At 40.9% G+C, this 19,567-nt stretch overlaps 1 protein-coding gene across 2 annotated transcripts in view; it reads left to right on the forward strand.

Annotated features, from left to right (window-relative positions):
* MED13L (mediator complex subunit 13L) overlaps positions 1-18,300 on the forward strand; it is a 295,013-nt gene extending 276,713 nt beyond the window's left edge. For both annotated transcript variants that reach the window (XM_026514953.4, XM_048221460.2), the window contains exons 26-31: positions 1,716-1,874; positions 3,218-3,394; positions 4,610-4,767; positions 7,248-7,409; positions 9,546-9,658; positions 10,690-18,300. In XM_026514953.4, coding sequence (XP_026370738.1) covers positions 1,716-1,874; positions 3,218-3,394; positions 4,610-4,767; positions 7,248-7,409; positions 9,546-9,658; positions 10,690-10,822 — 902 coding nt within the window. In that variant the 3' untranslated portion in view covers positions 10,823-18,300. The remainder of the gene's footprint in view (positions 1-1,715; positions 1,875-3,217; positions 3,395-4,609; positions 4,768-7,247; positions 7,410-9,545; positions 9,659-10,689) is intronic.
* Positions 18,301-19,567: the final 1,267 nt, after the last annotated feature.

Here is a 19,567-nt window from a genome sequence, read left to right on the forward strand (position 1 = left end):
TATACATATGTTATATTGCATAAGTATTAAATGTAAGTGTTTTCTTAGGAATCTATTGTGTGCATTTCTTTTTTTACTAATTATACTGTAGGCCAATAGAAACTATTACCCTTTTCATTTATAAGTATGATATTCTTTAAAAATGAATCTTGTATCGGTAGCCTGGAGGTCTGATGCATTGGGGGATTCATCATTTCACTTCTGTCAGAATTCCTATCCCATCTCTTGGTTTGCCTTACAGTCACTCTTATCTCTTAAAGGGTTTGAGCTGCTCTTAACCCTTGGGAAAAGTTAGAATATAATAGAAAAGAAGAGGGGATAAAAATGTAGCCTACTAGTCTAGTCACTTGGTGTTTCGGACAATTATTAAGGCCATTGCCTTCCCTTGTGTGATTTTTTTTTTTTTTTAGCAGGGGCACACTCCTCTTATCCCTTAGGGGGAAGGAATATAAATGTGTCTCCATCCCATCAAAAGGTTGAGAGACAACGTACTTTCAAGGGACAAAGAGACCAAGAAGAGCCTAGTGTACAGGAAGTCAGTTTACCAATCTACAGTTCATTCCTTTGGGGACCTGAGCTCTGCACCACATTGCAGTTCTGTGGGACAGTGTCATATGTGCGCCTACAGATTTCAGAGTTGACTCTGTGAATTTTTGTTTCTTATCACCAGAGTATTTGTAATAAAATACAGATACTGCCTTTCCTTTCTTACTTGGTTTTAAATACAAAACTCATGCCTGTTTGATTTTTCTATGGCTTTTAAAAATACATTCTTCATGTGTTTCATGTATTTCACTTTATTTCACTTTTATTTCTGCCACTTCAGTTTAAGGTTCTTTAGGAATATGAAATAAGAAAAAATTGTTCCTTTCCCCTCTTTAAGGGGAGAACAGTGTGTTTGAAACAACTACGTGAAAGTGGAAACCCATAGCGGAGTGGCCTTTCCTCCGCAGAATGGTGGGGTGGGACACGGGTAGCGCGCGCTGCTGCCGGAGCCTGGCACGCTCCGTGTGTGGCGGGGGTCAAAGAGAAGACTAAGTGCTTTTCCGTTCCCAGAGTAACGTAACCCTCTGCAGTTCTCTGAGTACACGTAGTGCCTTTGTGTGGAGGCAATAAACAAATATTAGAAAATTTGTGCCAGCGTTTTAATCTGAACAGTTAGTGTGACATCATTTGGAGCGCTTCACTCACACCCATTGTTTATCAGCTCTCTTGGGCCTTCTAAGAAGGGTTCCCCTTATTTCTGCGCTGCTTGCCTTTCATGGAAACAACCAACCAACAACAGTAAACAGAACTGAGGTTTGCCTCCAGCTGTGCATTCTTCTAAAGAAAAGTGCTGATGTGGGGGTGGGGGGCGGGAAGTCAAAGAACCAGACCTGGAGAAAGAGGAAGAGAAGAAAGGATAGAACAGATTGGCCTCATCATCAAAAAGCATTTGAAGCACCTACATCTATGTGGGTCTGTGCTGGACTCTCCCAGCTCATTTCAGACATGATTTCGGTCTACAGAATAGTAGGCCTTTGTTTCTTTGTTAATGAAGTGTAAGAGAGGTCAAGTAACATTTTCTGTGTAGCAAGGAGGGGAACCTGTATAAAGCCTTATTCCCTTTAGGCCAAATCCTGGAAATTCAATTACCAGGCAAATCTGGTAAAACGCTTAAACCTCCTATCAATATGAATTTCTAAAGACTGTGTATGACTGATATTTGATTTCAGATTGGAGTATCCTCCTTGGAGAATGTTCACTACAGACAATCAGCAAACGGCTCAAGGACGTGTGCCGGATGTGTGGAATTTCTGCCGCAGACTCTCCTTCAATCCTTAGTGCCTGCCTGGTTGCCATGGAGCCCCAGGGGTCCTTCGTAGTGATGCCAGGTAAATCTCTTCTTGTCAGTTTCATTAATTAGGTATTACATCAGTTCAGCTCACTCAAACTTAAGTCTACAGACAAGTGTAGAATAGATCTTCATTATCTTTGTGAGAGAAGATTATACTTAGGGTTCAAAAATGGAAATTTGGTCTCTTCCAAGGGGAGGGGTTTGTGATTTTGTTATCTTTATTGACCATCATTTGAAAGAGAGCCTAAGACTGAGAGCTCTTAGAGTCATCGCCAGTTACTGTGGCCTGACCCTGATTGTTGTTAGTGTACGAAGATCACCCTCCAGAAACCCCTAAAGGGGACACCACTGTCATGATACATATTTGAATATTCTTTTGAAGACAGATATTTGACAATCTCTAAGCAGCCTTGAGAGGATATTTTTGAGTCTTTCTGATGTGGCTGAGGATGAATGGTGAGATAAATACAGAGGTGAAGTAGTTACCACAGTATCTGGCCCAGAGTAAGCGCTCAGTAAATGGGAGTGCCAGTGTATGGTTAGCCAAAAGATTGTGGCCACAGGGTTTTTAAAAAATCAGCAACTAAGCTGTTTTATAATTTCATAACTAAGCAATTTTCTGTCTAATTTTCTACCTTTTTTAGCCTGCTTTTATCCTCCAGATATGTCTCTGATCAAATGGGACATCCTGTCCACTTACTGCCTATAAAAATCAGTAGTGTTATGTGAGAATGAGCTTACTCGTCGTCAGTCCAGTGAGAAGCAGATGTCCTCTGTTGGCTTCCTTAGACTCTAGGTTAATTGTTCCCTGCACCACTTGGGCATATTTCATAACTTTTTTGTTCTCTGTCCTCCTAATGATATGGGGATAATAGTTGTACCTCGAGGTAGCTATGATGACTGAATGAGATGACGTCAGTGAATAGAGAGTTGAGCAGGGAATCTGGCATGTAGTAAGCACTCAGTAGATGCTAGTTATCATAATTATCAGTTGAATGGTACCATTTCTACAGAATTGTATCATTTAGGAGAATAGTCCTTTATAAATTGGGAGCAACCACAGAAAGAAAGTGGGAGATTTATTTTTAGAAATGCTTCTTATGTAAGTAATTAAAACATATTTGGTTGGCACAGTCTTAACCTTTCCCATGTGACATGAGGCTTGGGTTATCATAGCTGTACGTTCTGAGTCCGTTTTTTGGAAGATACTTAAACACTTAGGCGGAACTTTAACGTGTATCCATCTCAGCAGTTGTGTCAGACTCCTGTCTCTCTGGCTCAGGTCCTCCTAAAACTTCATTTCTGGAGTTGTTTACTGATGCACAGAAGGAACTGATACAGTTCTTTCTCTTTCTTTCTTTCTTTTTTTTTTTTTTAAAGATGCTGTCACAATGGGCTCTGTTTTTGGCCGAAGTACTGCTCTGAACATGCAGTCATCTCAGCTGAACACCCCTCAAGACGCTTCCTGTACACACATCTTGGTGTTTCCGACATCGTCAACCATCCAGGTGGCTCCAGCCAACTATCCCAACGAAGATGGGTTTAGCCCCAACAATGGTGAGTGTGGAAGGCCACATAAGGATAGAGCTCAGATTCTCCAGCAAGATGCAGAGCTGAAGTATGGAGTCAGTGAGCTGCTGCATGTGTTACAATAAACAACATAGAAAATATGAAGAAGGGATTGAAGGCTGGAGAATCTGTTTGGTTTTGAAGATTCATGTACACTATTATCAAGACCAAATAAGTATTTTCCTCTCTTGTGTGATTAATTTTCTACTGTTTTTCCCCAAAGGCAAAAAAGACCTGGTGGCTAGTGTCCGGCACGTGGGGGCCACTCTCAGTAAACAGTTGCTGATCTGATTTGAGATTCGCAGGCAATGTGCAGTAGCTCCTGTCTTTAGCTGGTCATTGGGAATCTAATTTGCTCCAAAACAACCCCTTATTTGATTTTTCTTAGTAGATTTTTTTTGGTTTGATATCTATTAAGGCATTTGTTAAGTAGTGGTTACTTATAAACTAAAATGCCCAGTATTATGTAGCCATTTGCATTGTTTCTTGAAGATATTTTAATAGCTACGGCATTTACTCCTGTTAAAGGGGGAGGGTAAAAGGATACCAAATTTTATACATAGTATGATCAGAATGGAGTAACAATATGAGAAAAAGAGTTGTAACAAAAACATTCACAGTACTTGCATTCTGGATGATAGTTTCCCCTTTTCATACTTTTCTTTCCAAATTTTCTGCTGTGTGTGTACCTTACTTTTATATCGTGGGAGAAGATTTTGTAATGGAAACGTCATGCTTTGATCTGCTTTTGGAATAGGCCTCCTGTTTCAGGGCAAGTTCACAGCTATTAACATGTATTAATTCAACCTCCAGTATTTTAGATGCTAATTGGATGAATAGGTGAAGTCTGCTGTTTTCTTGGATGGTTTCAGTTTTAGCTTTTTTTAATAATTAAATTGCTTCTTTAGCTGTTTTGCCATCTTTTTATGTGCCTTCAGAAGCTATAGAGAGTGTGGAGTTTTGTTTTATGTTCTTTATTTCTCCAGTCTGTTAATACTTCACACTGGAAGATCATTGAAGAGAATGCAAAATGCAAAAATAATTTTCAGCACCTTGTACCCAGTAGACACACGTTAATAAATCTTACTAAGTTGTTAACAGCGTGTGCTTATAACAGTCATGGGCAAAAAAACGAGAATATTGTTTAAGTTGTGGATATGGATTATTTTTTAAATTTTTGTGCTTTTTCTCCTTCTTTTCTAGATGACATGTTTGTTGACCTTCCATTCCCAGATGATATGGACAATGATATTGGCATATTAATGACTGGGAACCTCCATTCCTCTCCCAACTCCTCCCCAGTTCCTTCCCCAGGCTCTCCTTCTGGAATTGGTGTGGGCTCCCACTTCCAGCACAGTCGGGTAAGGGTGATTTGAAGTAGGTTGCTTAAAACAACCTCGGCCTTGAGGGAAAATAATCCTCTGGAAGTGTGATTGCCTCTTTACTTCATGCACCTTTCTTCTTGATGGTCTTGGTCCCTGGTACAAGAGAAATCAGTGTGAAAAAGTGACTCGGTCGTTGTTCTGTTTTGATTAAAGGCAGGAATTAGAAACAAATGGATTTTTATTCCTGAAAATGTTCTGATGAATATGTTTTATCAGAAGAATAGTCCTATTACAGCAGGAAGTCTTTTTTGCAATTACTGTTTTCTCAGCAAAAATTAGTTTTGGTTGCTTGCTGCTTCCCAGTTATTTACTTTTTATTTTTTTGCCAAAATAGTGGCTTTTTGGAGGCTAGTTCAACAGCCCTGCTTATTTAACATGTAAAGTGACTCTCTTAATTGAAGAACACATTGTTGATGGTTGATTATTTTGAAATGAGCTTTACTTTTCTTGTTTCGTGTCATGGTGCCTTGATTTATATCTTTAAAAATATATCTTTACTTATAAGATATATTTAAAGATATAAATGTATCTTTATTTACAGTCTTTTCTGTAGCCAGGTTTTGAAATGGCAAGGGCCCACAAAAGGTTGTTTTGGAGAAGTGTCCAGGTTAATGCCCTGGTATTAAAGAAAAACACCAGAGCTGACAACTTAGTTTCATCATTAAATATCCCAGGGATATTGGAGGTGGATTAACAGGATCGAAGAATTAAAGGTTCTGCTGTAGCGTGTGTTCACTTTGTTTAAAAGCTAGATGATTCATGCCTTATCACTCTTTTGTACCTTTTATTTAAAACATTGTGAGATTGAGGGTTTAGGACATAGAAAAATGTCTCTGTCTTCTATGTTAAACTGGGCAAGCATAAACAGCTTTGCTCACACTCATTTAAAGATAGAGCTGTAATAAGAGGACTTAGGTTTCTGCCTCAGGACTTTCATTGCAGCCTGGAGTTCATTGAGGGACAGTCAAGAGAAAGAAGATTTAAAATGTTAGTTACAGAGCAGATGAAACCAGGGAAGAGTGACTCAGTAGACTTACCCTCATGTAATTGCCTGTCCCCCAGTCCTCCTTTCTAGAAGGAAGAGCTTTTTAAATATCTTTATTTCCTCCATAATCATTTGCCAGTTAATGGCAGTTTATTGGTTCTTTGGAGATTGTTGTGATAGGAGCCAAGATCACAGATTTTACATCAGGTAGTTTTAATTTAGGATTAACGTAAACTCTAGAAGCAAATAGCATTGCAACTAAGAACGCATGCCCTGGAGTTTAATAGATGTAGCTCGGAGTTACAGCTGCATGGCTTCTAACTTGATGACCTTGACCAAACTTGCTTGACCTTTCTCAGCCTCACTTGCCTTATCTGTGAAATGGAAATAATAGCAACCACCTTTCAGTGCCCATGGTTGCACTTTAGCTTATCCAGGAGCAAAGAATTGGTCTTTGAAGTGTTATGTGAGTTTTGTAAGAAACAGAGCTTTGCTGTACTTTCTGCCTTTGTCAGATCCTCAAGCCCTAAACTCTGAGATTGAATGTCAGGAGTTTAAACAGCACTGTTCTGAAGCTGGTCAGGTGGCCCTTTTCCGTCTTGAGCACCTGCAGCCAGATGACCCCTGAGAGGCTTTCAATAGTTCCTCTCTCTGAACCATTAAACATCCTTTGATACCCAGTTAAGGCATTACAACAGGGGAAAGAATTTTTCAGGGTTGCTGCAAGTTTTTATTTTTTAACCAACTCAGAAGTAATACAACTTGATGTGATAGTTGAGGATTATTTTTCTCCTCCAAATGGAGGGCCTTTGAAAACAAACGATGACTTCTTATTACTTGCATTAAAGGTACATTTCAGCTCTTGGAGCCAGCTGAAAGAACTAAAGATGAGGAAACTGTCAATTGCTGAAATGTACAGTAAGGCTCTCACGGGTCTCGCATTAAGGAGTTTGCTGAAAATTAAAACAAGGCCTCTTCATGGGCAGATCTTACACTGCTGGGAGGTCAGGGACACTGTTGTCACAAAAAGAGTGGTGCAGTGTTACGTTTTCCTAACATCCGTCTTGTTGACAGTAGACGTCAGGTGCGTGCGTGTATTTTGGTTGACTGCTGGTGAAAGATCACCTGGGGTGCCTTCAGCTGCCAGAGGCCATTCTTTCCGCCTTTAGTTTGATGCCTGATGCCATGGAACCCATCTTACATTTAACAGAAAAGAAACCAGAGCAAATAAATCTGTATTTGCTTGACTGATGAAGTTAGTTTTGCTGATACCTTCTGCCTGGGCCATATTTCTCATCAGATGTCTGTGGGTGCCTCCTCTGTTGACCTTGCTCGGTCACCTGGCGTTTTCATGTGAAAGGCTGCCAGAATGGGGTCCACAGTGTGTCGAGTGACTTGGTAAAAAGTTGATTTGCAAAGCTTTATTTGAAGTGATAAACGCTGATCATGGTCTTGGGACTTTGTTTTTCAGAGTCAGGGTGAGCGTCTTCTCTCTAGAGAGGCACCTGAGGAGCTAAAGCAGCAGCCTCTGGCCCTCGGGTATTTTGTATCAACTGCCAAAGCAGAGAATCTCCCCCAGTGGTTTTGGTCATCGTGTCCCCAGGCTCAGAACCAGTGCCCCCTCTTCTTAAAGGTTGGTTTGCTGTCATATTTGAAGTTTTGGGGAGGAGGGAGATATGCTTAAATTCAGGTTTGGTTAGAAACTTGTGTCTCAGTCACCACAGTCTTACTGTGTTCCCTGTTTCTTTCACATCTTCTTACACTCTGAGGGTATTTTAATTACAGTTGTGGGGAGGGGAGTAGAATTCAGGAGAGGAACCCAGAACCGTGGCACAAAGGAAGCAATCACATTAACCCAAGGTGGGGACTTTGCGGGGCCCACAGGGCATGTGTCGGGTAGACACGTGGTTGTGTGTCTGTCCCCGCTGAATTGCCATCGGTGAAGGTAATCTTGGGTGGAGGTGATCAGAATTGGCTGATCTCTTCCTCCCCTGCCATAGGCTTCAGCTTTCTTCATTAGAGTAGGGCAGGAGGCAGCTAAATTTACATTGACACGTGCTCCTTCCTGTGTAGGTCTTAGAATCCTTTTATCCTCTTTAAGGGTTAAAACGAAAGATCTCCCACTTCCAGCTTAGATGAAAGAACCTGGAATGAAATCCATGTCTCACCCACAGATTGGCAAGAAGCCAGAAGTTTGACAACATGCTCTGTTGGCAGGGCTGTGGGGAGATGGCCCTGGTGCCAGTAGGAAAGCCAGGTGACACAACCCCACATGCTTCCCTTTCGATGCAGCAGTTCCCTCTCTGGAAGTCTGTTCAGAAGCAACACCAAAAAATGAAAAACGTAAAAGATTAGAAACACGCGAACTGCCCATCATTAAGGGACTGGTTGAATAAACTAGTATATCCCTCCAGTGGAATGTTATCCACAACGAAGTGAGGATTGTTGTTATATAATTGTTCTGTGGCATGTAGATTACTTTGTAGTAACTGTGATAAGATGCATGCATGCACACACCTGCTTGTGTTTTCAAACAGGAACAATGGGAGGTTAAACCAAAAACAATTGAAGCAGTTCTCTTTAACTAATGGCTATGGCTTAATATGATGAAACCAAGGAAGTTCTATAAAAAATCCATGTCATCTTTATTTCAAATTAGACTTGTCAGGATGAACCTAGATTTCTTTTCCCTCTTAAGAAAGGTATACACATTTTTTAACTTGGTCTACTGAAAAAGCTTAAGAGCAGTAACAGTATCCATAAACAACTCTCTTGCCACAATTGTGGTTCTGAATTACCGTTTATTGTTTGAAAGAACCAGAGTTCCTTTGAAGAAATGACTGATTGTAGGTCTGAAGTAAGAAATAGTCAAGGTGAACCTGTGATATGTTGTCACACTGAAAAGCAAGGAAGTTACATAAGATAATTAGAATTACTTCAAAAGACCCAGGAGCCGCCGGAGGGTTCCCATTGCCCAGTGATGGGACAGTTTGAACATAAAAAAGAACGGTGGTAGCAGGAGACTGAAACAAATACATGGGTTCATAATTGTGCTGAGAACCAGAACATTTTCTCAGTCACTTTTGAAGTTACTAGAGCAACAATTCATTAATCTCAAAACTAAAAAATAGAGAAACACTTATATTAACTCCCCTTCACATACTCTATCTCTCAGTTATTTAATAAAGTAACTGTGCTAGAGCCATCAGATGGGGAACTTTATAACGAATGGAGCATGCTGGTGACCTCCTGAATCCAGCGATCAGTCGTACTTGAAGTGGGACAGCAGACATCAGTTGCCTTCTGATGTGATGCAGTGCGAAGGGCATGGCACCAGTCAGGAAGTGTTCCTGCACCCTGTTTCCCTCCCTCCCCCAGAAAGAATCTGAACCTAATTGAGCCTCTAGATCTATCAATTTATGGGAAGTCAGGATAGAAGAACATGTTCAACAACCACCACAAGGGGACAATCAGCCATATCCAGACCCTGGGGCCTTACAGAGATTAAGACCCAAAGGGGCACGTTATCGAATCATTTGCAGTGCATTTGTTTTTGCTGCAAAGCTAGCTTTTTTCCAACTCTAGGATATGGAGTTATTTGGGATCACATTGGGGTTACTGAGAGCTTAAAATTCAGGCTTCTAGAAGCTGTGACTTCTAAGGAGAAGGGCTCCAGGGGGCATCTGCTGCCAGCAGACATGGGTCTGCCTGTTTTCCTGCCCCGTGGTTGACGAGGCCAGGAAGGTAACTGTCTTTGTTCTTTCACCAGGCTTCGCTGCATCACCACATTTCTGTAGCACAGACGGACGAACTTCTCCCTGCCAGGAATTCTCAGCGGGTTCCACATCCTCTGGACTCCAAAACCACATCTGATGTTTTAAGGTAGATACAGACGTAGGCAACATAGCTGTACAGTTTGAAAGAATCTTCCTTCAGTTTTGTTTTTCCACGGTGTTAACTGAAGTGTGGAAAGGGTGCTACCTTTTGTGCAGGGGAGCGCGCTGTCTGACTAGCCAGTGAGAGCTGCAGTCCCCCCGTGTGAGCACTGGTCAGAGAGGATAGTATGTTTGGTTAAATTAGATAGGTACATGCGAGTACAACTGCCCTTGCGTCCTATTTAAAGGAAGCATTTTATGGTGATGAAAATAGATCAGAATTAGGCGGTGGGTGGTTAGAAGACAGAGCCTGGAACTTCTAAAGCACTTGGCTTGGAAACATCTTTTTTACTCCCCCTGACATAGATTATATAAATAAAATTAACTACAACATAAATTCCGTAGTTGGGAAATCTCTCCCAGAAGTGTACACTAATTCTCTTGCACTTTAGCAGGCCGTAAACATTCTTCATGTTCCTTGAGGAAATATGCAAGCTTTTTCTAGTGTTTGGTAACTCTTGAGTGATTTGGAAATTGTAGTTAAGCAAGAACCCGATCAACATGATTTTGGCTTTCAGGGTCTCTAGTGCAGCACTGTCCAAGAGAAATATAATCGGAGCTATATATCTAATTAAATATTTTAGTAGCAATATTAAAATAGTAAAATAAATTGGTGAATTTTAATAATAAATGTATCAGTTATATTAAAAATATATCAGAATAATATCAAGTATATGAAAAACAGTATCATTTCAATAGTTAATATAAAAATATCCATGAGGTATTTTACATGCTTTCTTTAAATATGAATTCCTTGCAACCCGGTGCCTTTTTATACAGACAGCACATGTGACTCCACTTGTGGCCAGTAGTGCAGGGCTAGGTGAAGTGCGTGCATGAGAAAAAGTACCACAGGGAAACGTGGGGCAAGTGCAAGAATGACCCTGGCCTCCCGCTGACTTGTGGAATGTTCGGATATAGAGCCAGCCTCCCCTCTGCCGCGCCTTGTGCCCCTGACGTGTGTCTTCTCTCCGGCAGGTTTGTTTTGGAGCAGTACAACGCTCTGTCCTGGCTCACGTGCAATCCGGCCACCCAGGACCGTACCTCCTGCCTTCCCGTCCACTTTGTGGTGCTCACTCAGTTGTACAATGCCATCATGAATATACTTTAATTGGAAAAGCACTTGTTCTCTCTGGCTCAGTTCCTCCTCCCTGCAACCTCAGTCCAAGGAACCTGCTACACTCTGCAAATGCCCCACACCCTCTCCTTGAGACCACTCTCCACAGTCCTGCACTGTGATTACTCCTCAGCGGGCACATGTCGTTTCTGCAGTGTTCATTACCAGAGGGATTCACTGACACTTCTCTCATGGACCTGGAAACTTCCATAAGCAGTGACTTTTAGCCAGTGTTATGGTGTGTGCAGCCCCAAATCACTGGTCCACGGGAAGTTTTTTGTTGTTGGTTTTTAAGAGGGAAACAGAAGAGACAGTATCCTTTTGCACAAGAGTCTGTGTTTCCAGTCTCTGTTTAAAAACAAGGGCAGTTTAGGCCCTTTTGGATGAAATCCTCTAGTTATTGGTGTATGGCCTGTGGGTTACCCGAACTCCATAATCTGGGACTTTTTAAAAATAAGAACCAGCTCAAGTATATGACTTCATAACGGGGTTTCTGTCTCGCGAGTGCTCCCATCTAGCTTGGCACGAATGCTTTGGTTGACTTCATGCCTGTGTGTAGATACAGAACGTCTGGAGACATCTTCATTTTGTTTATTTATTTTAAGTTGTTTTGTCATGTTTTTTGTGACTTTCTTTTGATTTTTTTTAATTCATGAGGACCAGGTACCGTAGCTGAAACCCAACTCAGATCCACCATAGGATTCTTTGACTACATACCTCTGTCCTAGAAGCCGGAAAAGCAGTGAAAAGAGATTGGGGAGATATGCCTAAACAGTAATATATTCAAAACCACCCAGCATAGGCTTTATTAAGAACAAACTGGGTAAACATTCTGCCATGTTTCTTATTAAAAGTGGCCAGCGTTTCATGAAGGATAACATTTTTATACAGAAGGCAGTCAAGCTCAACCCAGAGCCATGGAGGCAAGTACCTTCATTAGTTTTATATAGTCACAACGGAAATATATTTTCTAGTGAATTCTTATTGAAAGCCAGGTCTCTCCTCTCATTAGATCAAAAGGGACTCATGTACATATCATAATTGAAAGTGTTTGCTCATAAAATCAGTTATAAATATGGTGACTTTTTTCTGGACCATAGGAATATTATTTCAAAGAAATATTACAATTTAACCATTAAATTAGTACTTGAAGTTGAGCCTTTGTGGTGGGACTTTTTTTTAAAAAAAATAATGCCTTTTTAAAGCATTAATGGCTAATTGAAGTATTTTATGACTCCTCATTCCAGGCCCAAGAGGGTTGTCTTTAAGACCCCGTTTCTGACCCTGACGTCGCAGCGCGTTTCTGTCTGAGGGCAGTGGGCGTGGGCTTGCCTCCTGCAAGCCTCTCTGGTCAGGCTGTTGAGCTCTAGTCATCTGTGGAGAGAATCATGCAAATTTTAAAGTTCTTCCAAGAGACTTCCATATCCTGGTTATTAACAAAAAACAAAAACAACAAAAAAAAAGAAAAATGTAATAACTGATAAGATTTTGTAAAAGTATTTTTCTTGAAATAATCTAACGTTTAAAACATTATATTAAAAAAAGTTGTGTGGTGGGAATATGTAAGCAGAGAAATAACTTGTAAATGGATAATTTTATTCTCTGTACCACCAATTGAGGGGGGGTGACTTTCTCAATGTATAGGTTAAAAAAAATCTGATATATCAAACCATTTGTATCTAATGTGTACAGTGTAAAATTGACTTTAAAAATATTGCAGTGCTATTTTTTCTTAATCAGAAAGGAAAAATTCTCAAGGCCTTTTGAAGAGCATAAGATGATGAAGATTGTAAACTTGTATAAAATTATCTTGGTGAGAAGACAAATTGTAAAGTAGATATTTGTAATCTTTTACCACTTTGGGGTTGCTTTTTTTCCCAGAATTCATCAGAACTTTGAATTTTTTTTTTAATATGGGCTGTTTTTAATGCAGGGGCTTTTCTTCCCTAGAAACCCAATTCTAAGCAAAAAAAAAAAAAAAAAAAAACCCACAAAAAACAAAAAACCCCTACAAAAATTTAAAAAAAAAAAGGCAGCAAAGGGTAGTTTTCATCTGGTGTCTTTTATTTAAGTTTTTTAAGTTAAGAAAAGCTGGTGACATATTTATACGTTTTTGTGCAAAAATAAATGAATGGCAATAGATTTTAAAAAATCTTATTATGTACTTCTGTGTGAAAAAGTCTGTATAATATTTCCCTTAAATATGCATTATTTTACTTGTGAGTTTTTTACTGAATTAATCTAAAATGTACAAGCCCTGGATTTGCTACAGAGTGAGAAGTTATTTTATTTTTTTTTTATTTTTAATTTTGGAAATTCTGCAGAAATCAGAACTCTTACCATGGTTTGAACTAAAAAGGGGAAATGGGGAGGGGAGAGGGGTGGGATTGTCCAGCATGCTTGTATGTATATTTCAGAACCTTTTTTAAATGTAAAAGCTGTACATTTCTGGGAAGTTCTGAATTTCTTTTGTTTCCTTTTTTCCTTCAAGCATTTTGCAGTGAGCTTCTTTTATATATAGCAAACAATTTGAAAGAATACAAAAATATGTGAAGTTCATTTAAAACTACAGTATAGCGCTGGTACAGTACACTAAAGACTTTGATAAAAAGAAACAATACTAAAAGGCCTCCATTTTAAATGTCATTCATATATACCTTGTGAATGAGAGCTATATACTTTTACACACTTTTTTAGAGGAATAAATTATTGAATTACTGAAACTTTGAGTGGCTTTTTTCCCTCCCATCCTGTCTTTGTAACAAAATGAGCTACACCTATTCAGAAGGTGTATGTGTAATGGACTGAACATTCCTTGGCTAGGCGCCAGTCTCTACCTTCCAGAGTAACACGGATGTAGAATTTTATTGCCATGACCCCCCCTAACCAACAGTCATTCTCAGATGGTGTTCTCATGCTCCAGGGTAGTAGTGCATTCCTAGATTGGTGCTGAGAGCCTACACACACACACAGCATTGAAGTAGGAGCCCTGGTGTTCAGTTCTGTAACTGTTCTGAGTAGATCAGATCTGTGTCTCCCACAGATTGTGGTCAACCCTAGAACAAATCACAAGTCTGTTTTCCACTTCCTTTCTCTTCATGGTCTGGGCCGGTTTCTTTTCGATGTTCCTCAGAAATAACAGATCTCTCTTTGCTCTCTGCCCTGTCCACATGCTGGTGACGGTAGAATGCCATCTAACACAGTAGTTACAAGCGGGGCACTGGTTGACCGCACAGCAGCCACTATGTTCTTTCCCTTGGGGCCATCCGCCAGGAAAAAGCCACATGCTCTTAGGAGCAGAATCTCTTGCTAAAATGGTAAACTCCAGGACTTGGCAGAGCTTACAGTCAAAGTTTGACTAAATCTCGAAAGACCTTGCTTTTAACCGTCCTCCATCTATTTAGAAATAGGCATTGTTCTGAACTTAACATTGTCTGAATCTAGGGGTAAAGCTGTTGAGACTGCTCAGCCTCGGTTATTTTATCTGCAAATCAAGGACGAGCGTGAGTCTATGAGAAATGCTTTGCAAATGGCAAAGCTGTGACTATGTTACTGTAGTTGTACCATTGAAGAAGGTGAACGGCGAGGCCATATTTCGGTTAGAAGACCGTTCTGGTCTCTGCCTCATCCGTCACCGTGGCACTGTTTTGTAATGCTGCTGGCCAAAAGCCATATTAGAGAACCACACATTCCCTGGATCCATTGTAATCAGGTCAGTCCAGTGATTCCTATGTCCCCTTAATAATCAGAATTAGATGGTATTTTTACACGTGTTCATTAGCTTAGATACTTAGCTCATACATCGGGTGGGACTTGATCCAACAGTTGTGAACGTTGTTTTCATAACCACTGGCCGCACCAATTTGGCGACCGTAGCTGATTCTCTTTGAGGTAGGAAAAGTTATTTCTTGAATGCATTGAAACATTTGGCAAATCAGGTGAAGACAGATTTGACCAGGAGCTCAGGAACCGCCAGCCTCCAGCCATTTGCTTCGCTCTGATTCTGAGTAACACCAGTCGCCCCCTGTGGTGATACCATAGCACCCTTTCCGGTTCCTGCAATTCGGCAAGGTGTGGGGCAAGGGATTCGTTCCCAACAGTTCTCAAAGAGCTAAAAAAATTTTTTTGTAAAAAGTGCAGTTTGTCAATAGAAGTTTTTAAAAGCAGATTTCTCATAAGACTGAATGCTGAAGCAGGAGCCACATACTGAAAATTGTCCTTGCCAGCTTGTCGTGTACGCAACACAAGCCATGACGTAAGGAACTTTTTTTTTTTCACTTTTGAATCCACCACATGCTAAAGTCCTATCAAAATGCAGTTTTCATGTATCACCATGTTATCTTGGTGTCAAATGATTTGCTTGTTTATATCCCCTTGACAGCAAGTTCACTTGGAGAGTAATTATTTCATGCCATTAATACCTAATGAGACACCATTAGAAAATTCTGTTGTGCCAGGTCACTGTGTGGTTGAAACGATTGCCCTGGGCATCTTACTCCGCTTGGAACCAGATTGACCAGTCTTCTGCTATTTTACTTGAAAACTTCAGGTCAAGTTTAAAAAAAGATTTTTTTTTTGGACACTTCCTGCTTCTGGCTAGAACTCCAAAGTAATGAAGCAGGTAAGAAATAGAAGTTGATGAGGAAGAAAGTTTAATCTTCAGGACGGAGCTTGGGTAAGACTGAAGTATCGATTTTTCTCTATAAGGGGTAATTTCCGCAATAAGCATTAGTTACCAGGTAGGTGATAGGAAGGCACAGACAACACGGGGGTCAGTCTCACTTTTTTTTTTTTTTAAACAAGCAGGGAAGTGAGAAAAAGCACATGTTTTCTTTTAATAATCTGCTAAAAGCTGCATTCGTCTGGGCCGTTACTCCCTGCTGTTCATTTACAGGTGTCATAGCAAGTGTCCGAAGAGTGTTTCACATCACCCACTACTCAGAACAGGCAAACACATACAAATGAGCAGCACTTCGTGTGTCCTGCCTGCTGCTGCCTACTTTCTGCCTTCATTACCTTGTTAGCAGATAAGGCACGTTGCAGTCTACCTGTTTCAGAAAGCCGGACAGTCTTGAGGAAATTCAGCCACACCAGAGCTAAGAGTAGAGGGAACACAAGGCAAAATGTGTGCTCTGGGAGAAAATCAATTTAATTTACCATGTAAGATAGTACTTGTCTTATTTAATTTGAGCTTGAACATCTTTCAATAAACATTTTACATGTTAGCTTCTCTTATTTAAATCTTTGTTCACTGAAAGGTCTTGATGTTCTTTCTAATTTATATGCATTGTTTATGTATTATTACTTCCTGGCTGCTTTCACGCTGTGAGTTCTTATTCTAGAAGAGATGAGATAGTCACATATACACACATACACCAATTTTTGTTCCTGTTGATAGATGTCTCCACAAAGCTTATGGAGGTTATCTCCTTTGTCAGGTCTAGGGAGGTCAGGTGTGCCTCACAGGATGAGTTTGATGACCTTCCAGTCATTTCTTTGTGACATAGCAGCGTTGACCTTACATGACAACTCTATTGGGCTGAGAGTAGGCACCCAGGAAACGTTAGCTGAACACAGACTGTTGGAAGAGTGGAATCCACCTCAAAAATTGGAAATAATTTACAAGCAAAATCACATCTCGATGCCTTTTTGGAGAGCAGAAAATATATCTTTTATATATTAGAAAATACAGGAACTTCTTTTTTGGTGGTTGACTTAGGTTTTCTATTTCCTCTGTCAATTTTGGTAATTTGGATTTTTATAGGGAAAAAAAATGGAGTTTTCCCAATGTATTAGTATGGAATTGTGCAGAGTACTCCCCTAATTCTGAATGCGTTGTGTTTGATAACATATGTTCTTTCTCGTTTCTAGTGATATTGATGCAGGTTTCTTTCCTTGATTTATTTTCTAGCAGTGTGTTGTTTCTTAGTTTTGTTTGATTCTTTCCAAAGAAACAGCTCATGGATTTAACAATTCTGCTGTTTTTATCCTGGCTTTTATCTTGCTGTTCCTTTCCCCAGTTTCCTTGAGGGTTTCATTTTCCTTGAATCTTAATTGCCTGCTTAGTTAATTTATTTTCACTTTTGATGACACAGGCCTTTATGGCCTGGGGGCTTCTGGATACGGGTTGCCCTCCTCAGATGATACACAGAAGTCTTCATGTGGATTCATTTTTCTAGGGAGAGGGTCTCTCGCATCCCATCCTCAGAGGTGTCTGACCCTGAAAGGGGGTAAAATGACTGATCTGGGATTATGTTAAAGCTGATTGCACCCTGCAGGTATTTTCATTTTTATTTTTAGACTTTTAGTTCTTCATTATTATTTCTTCTTCTTCTTCTTCTTCTTCTTCTTCTTCTTCTTCTTTTTAATAAAGGAAAGTTCTCTTCAGATTTAAAGTCTCTTGGGCTCTAATTTTCTCTTACTACAATGTGATCTAGTAATGATTGGTTCTTAAAAACATTCTCTGGAACCTTCAAAACAAAGTGTGTCCTGTTAGGCAGTGCTGTCCCATAGAAATACGATGTGAGTCAGAAATGTAACTTTCTATTTTAGTAGCCACATAAAAAAGTGAAAAGGTAAAATTAATTTTAATAATATATCTTATTTAACCTAATATATCCAAATTCTTGTATTTCAACATGAAGTCATATAAAAACTGTCAATGAGATAGTCAGCATTTTAATTTTTGCAGCAAGTCTTCAAAATCTAGTTTTATTGTACATTTACAGGACATCTAAATCTGGAAGCTAAATTTTCGATGGTTTTAAAGTAAAATGTAGTTCTACCAAATAATAAAGTTGCATTTAACAGAAAAAAAAATTTTACACTGCATCCCTTTTTATTAAATTTTAATTGAATTTTAATTAAAATTAGTTCAATTAAAATTCAATTAAAATTTAAAAATTAGTTCCTCAGCCATGCTTACTGCATTTCAGAGTGTTAGACACACAGGCATCCTATTGGAAGTGTGGCGCTAGTCATTAAGATTTGAAACCAATTAATTCTACCCTGGGTGTATTTTCTGTGTCTTCTACACACCTGTCAAGACCTCAGACTCTGTCCTAGGCAGGTAGCAGGAGTTAAAATTTCCCACTGCAATTTTGGGCTGTCCTTTTTTCTTTTGTACTACATTATTGGTGCATAAAGTTTTATGATGTATTTTGTTATGTAATTTATCTCTGTATCCTGACCCTTCGTAATACTTTTTGCTTTAAATTATCCTTTGATATTAATTTTGCCACTCCTGTTTCCTTTTATTAGAATCCTGGTGTTATATCTTTGACCAACCATTTATTTTGAACCTTTGTCATTTGTGTTAGGTGTTCTTCATACACATTGTTGCATTTTATTTCTTAACAGAATAATCATTTCATTTCAATAGGGTGATTTTTACCATTTGCATTTCCTGTTCTGTGTTACATTTTGACTTGTCAGCCAATTCTTATGAAAATACACATATTTATTTGCTTTTACTTTTTTAGTTTTGCCTTTTTTGTGTATGGACTCTGCTATTTAATTTCATCTCTCAAAACACTTTGGAAAAGAAACGTTCGTCTTTGAATTCTAGTAGTGAACACTGTAAAACAGTCCACAAACATTCACAAAACCCTTACTACATATGTTCCCTTTCAAAACAAAAACAAAAACAAAAAACCTCGTATCCACCATCCCACCTCCCACTCTCATGGCCTGTATGGCCATGGAGCAGCCGCTCCCAGTCCGGGCAGGGCGGCCAGCAAACCCATATTTGGGGGGTGTGGGGGCTGGGGGGGGGCGTTCTAGGTTCTGCTCCCATCCAGTCTCCATCAGCTTGCCTCCGTCAGAGGGCGCATGTCCCGGCTCTGGCCCTACTGAGCTGCCCATCACAGTAGCTGCTCACCCACTGGTGGTTCTCCCGGGAAGCCCCTCTGTGGTTTCCAGGAGCCAGTGAGCATTCCGATTCCCAGGCTAGCCCCAGGTTCTGAGCCAGTCAGTGGCAGGTCGGGCCCAGGAATCTGCACCAAATGCCTTCTCCCCAGGCGACTCTGATCCAGGGAGCAGTGGACCGCACTTTGAGAAACACTTGTCCAAGTCCACTGCCAGTCGGCTAATAGGGGCAGGAAGGGGGCTGATAAACGGTCAACCGCCAGGACGATGTCAAAACTCAGGATATTTTTTCTCCTAGTACTCTTGTTAGGTCATCTCATCCTCCTGCATCGGTGGCTGCAGGTTTCCTATTCCCACCTGCCTGCCTGGAAGTCCACGGTCATGCTAGGCGTGGCGCAGTGCATCCTTCCTCTGAGCTCTGTGCCTCCTCCTCCCTCTCCTCCTCCTCAGTCCCGAAATCCAGACCGTCCTGGCCTTCTCTACTTCCCTCTCCCCACCCCTGTGCCCTGTCCCTGGCTCCGCTCCATTCTCACCGTCGTTCGGCCTGCGTGGGGCTGGGCATTGGGACTGGGCATTGGGACACGGCGGGAAACGCGACGGCCGCCCCCGCCCCCGCCCCCGCCCCCGCCCCAGGCCTGCCGCGCTCACAGCGCTGAGATACCCGGGGACAGCGCGCGCAGTAACAGCGCGGACTGCGGGCACCACCACGGGTAAGTGCCGTGTGCTCCCGCGTCGTGGGAGAAGCTGCCTGAAGGGACGCGTCTGTGGGACGTGGGGCGGGGGGTATGTTCCAGACAGCGGCTCGCCAGGGGGCCGGGGGGAGGCAGGAGTGCGGGTTGGAGCGGCGGGTGTAGACACACGCCAGCCGCCGAG

Source organism: Ursus arctos, unplaced genomic scaffold, assembly GCF_023065955.2.
Source record: "Ursus arctos isolate Adak ecotype North America unplaced genomic scaffold, UrsArc2.0 scaffold_34, whole genome shotgun sequence".
In the NCBI taxonomy this organism is placed as follows: domain Eukaryota; kingdom Metazoa; phylum Chordata; class Mammalia; order Carnivora; family Ursidae; genus Ursus; species Ursus arctos.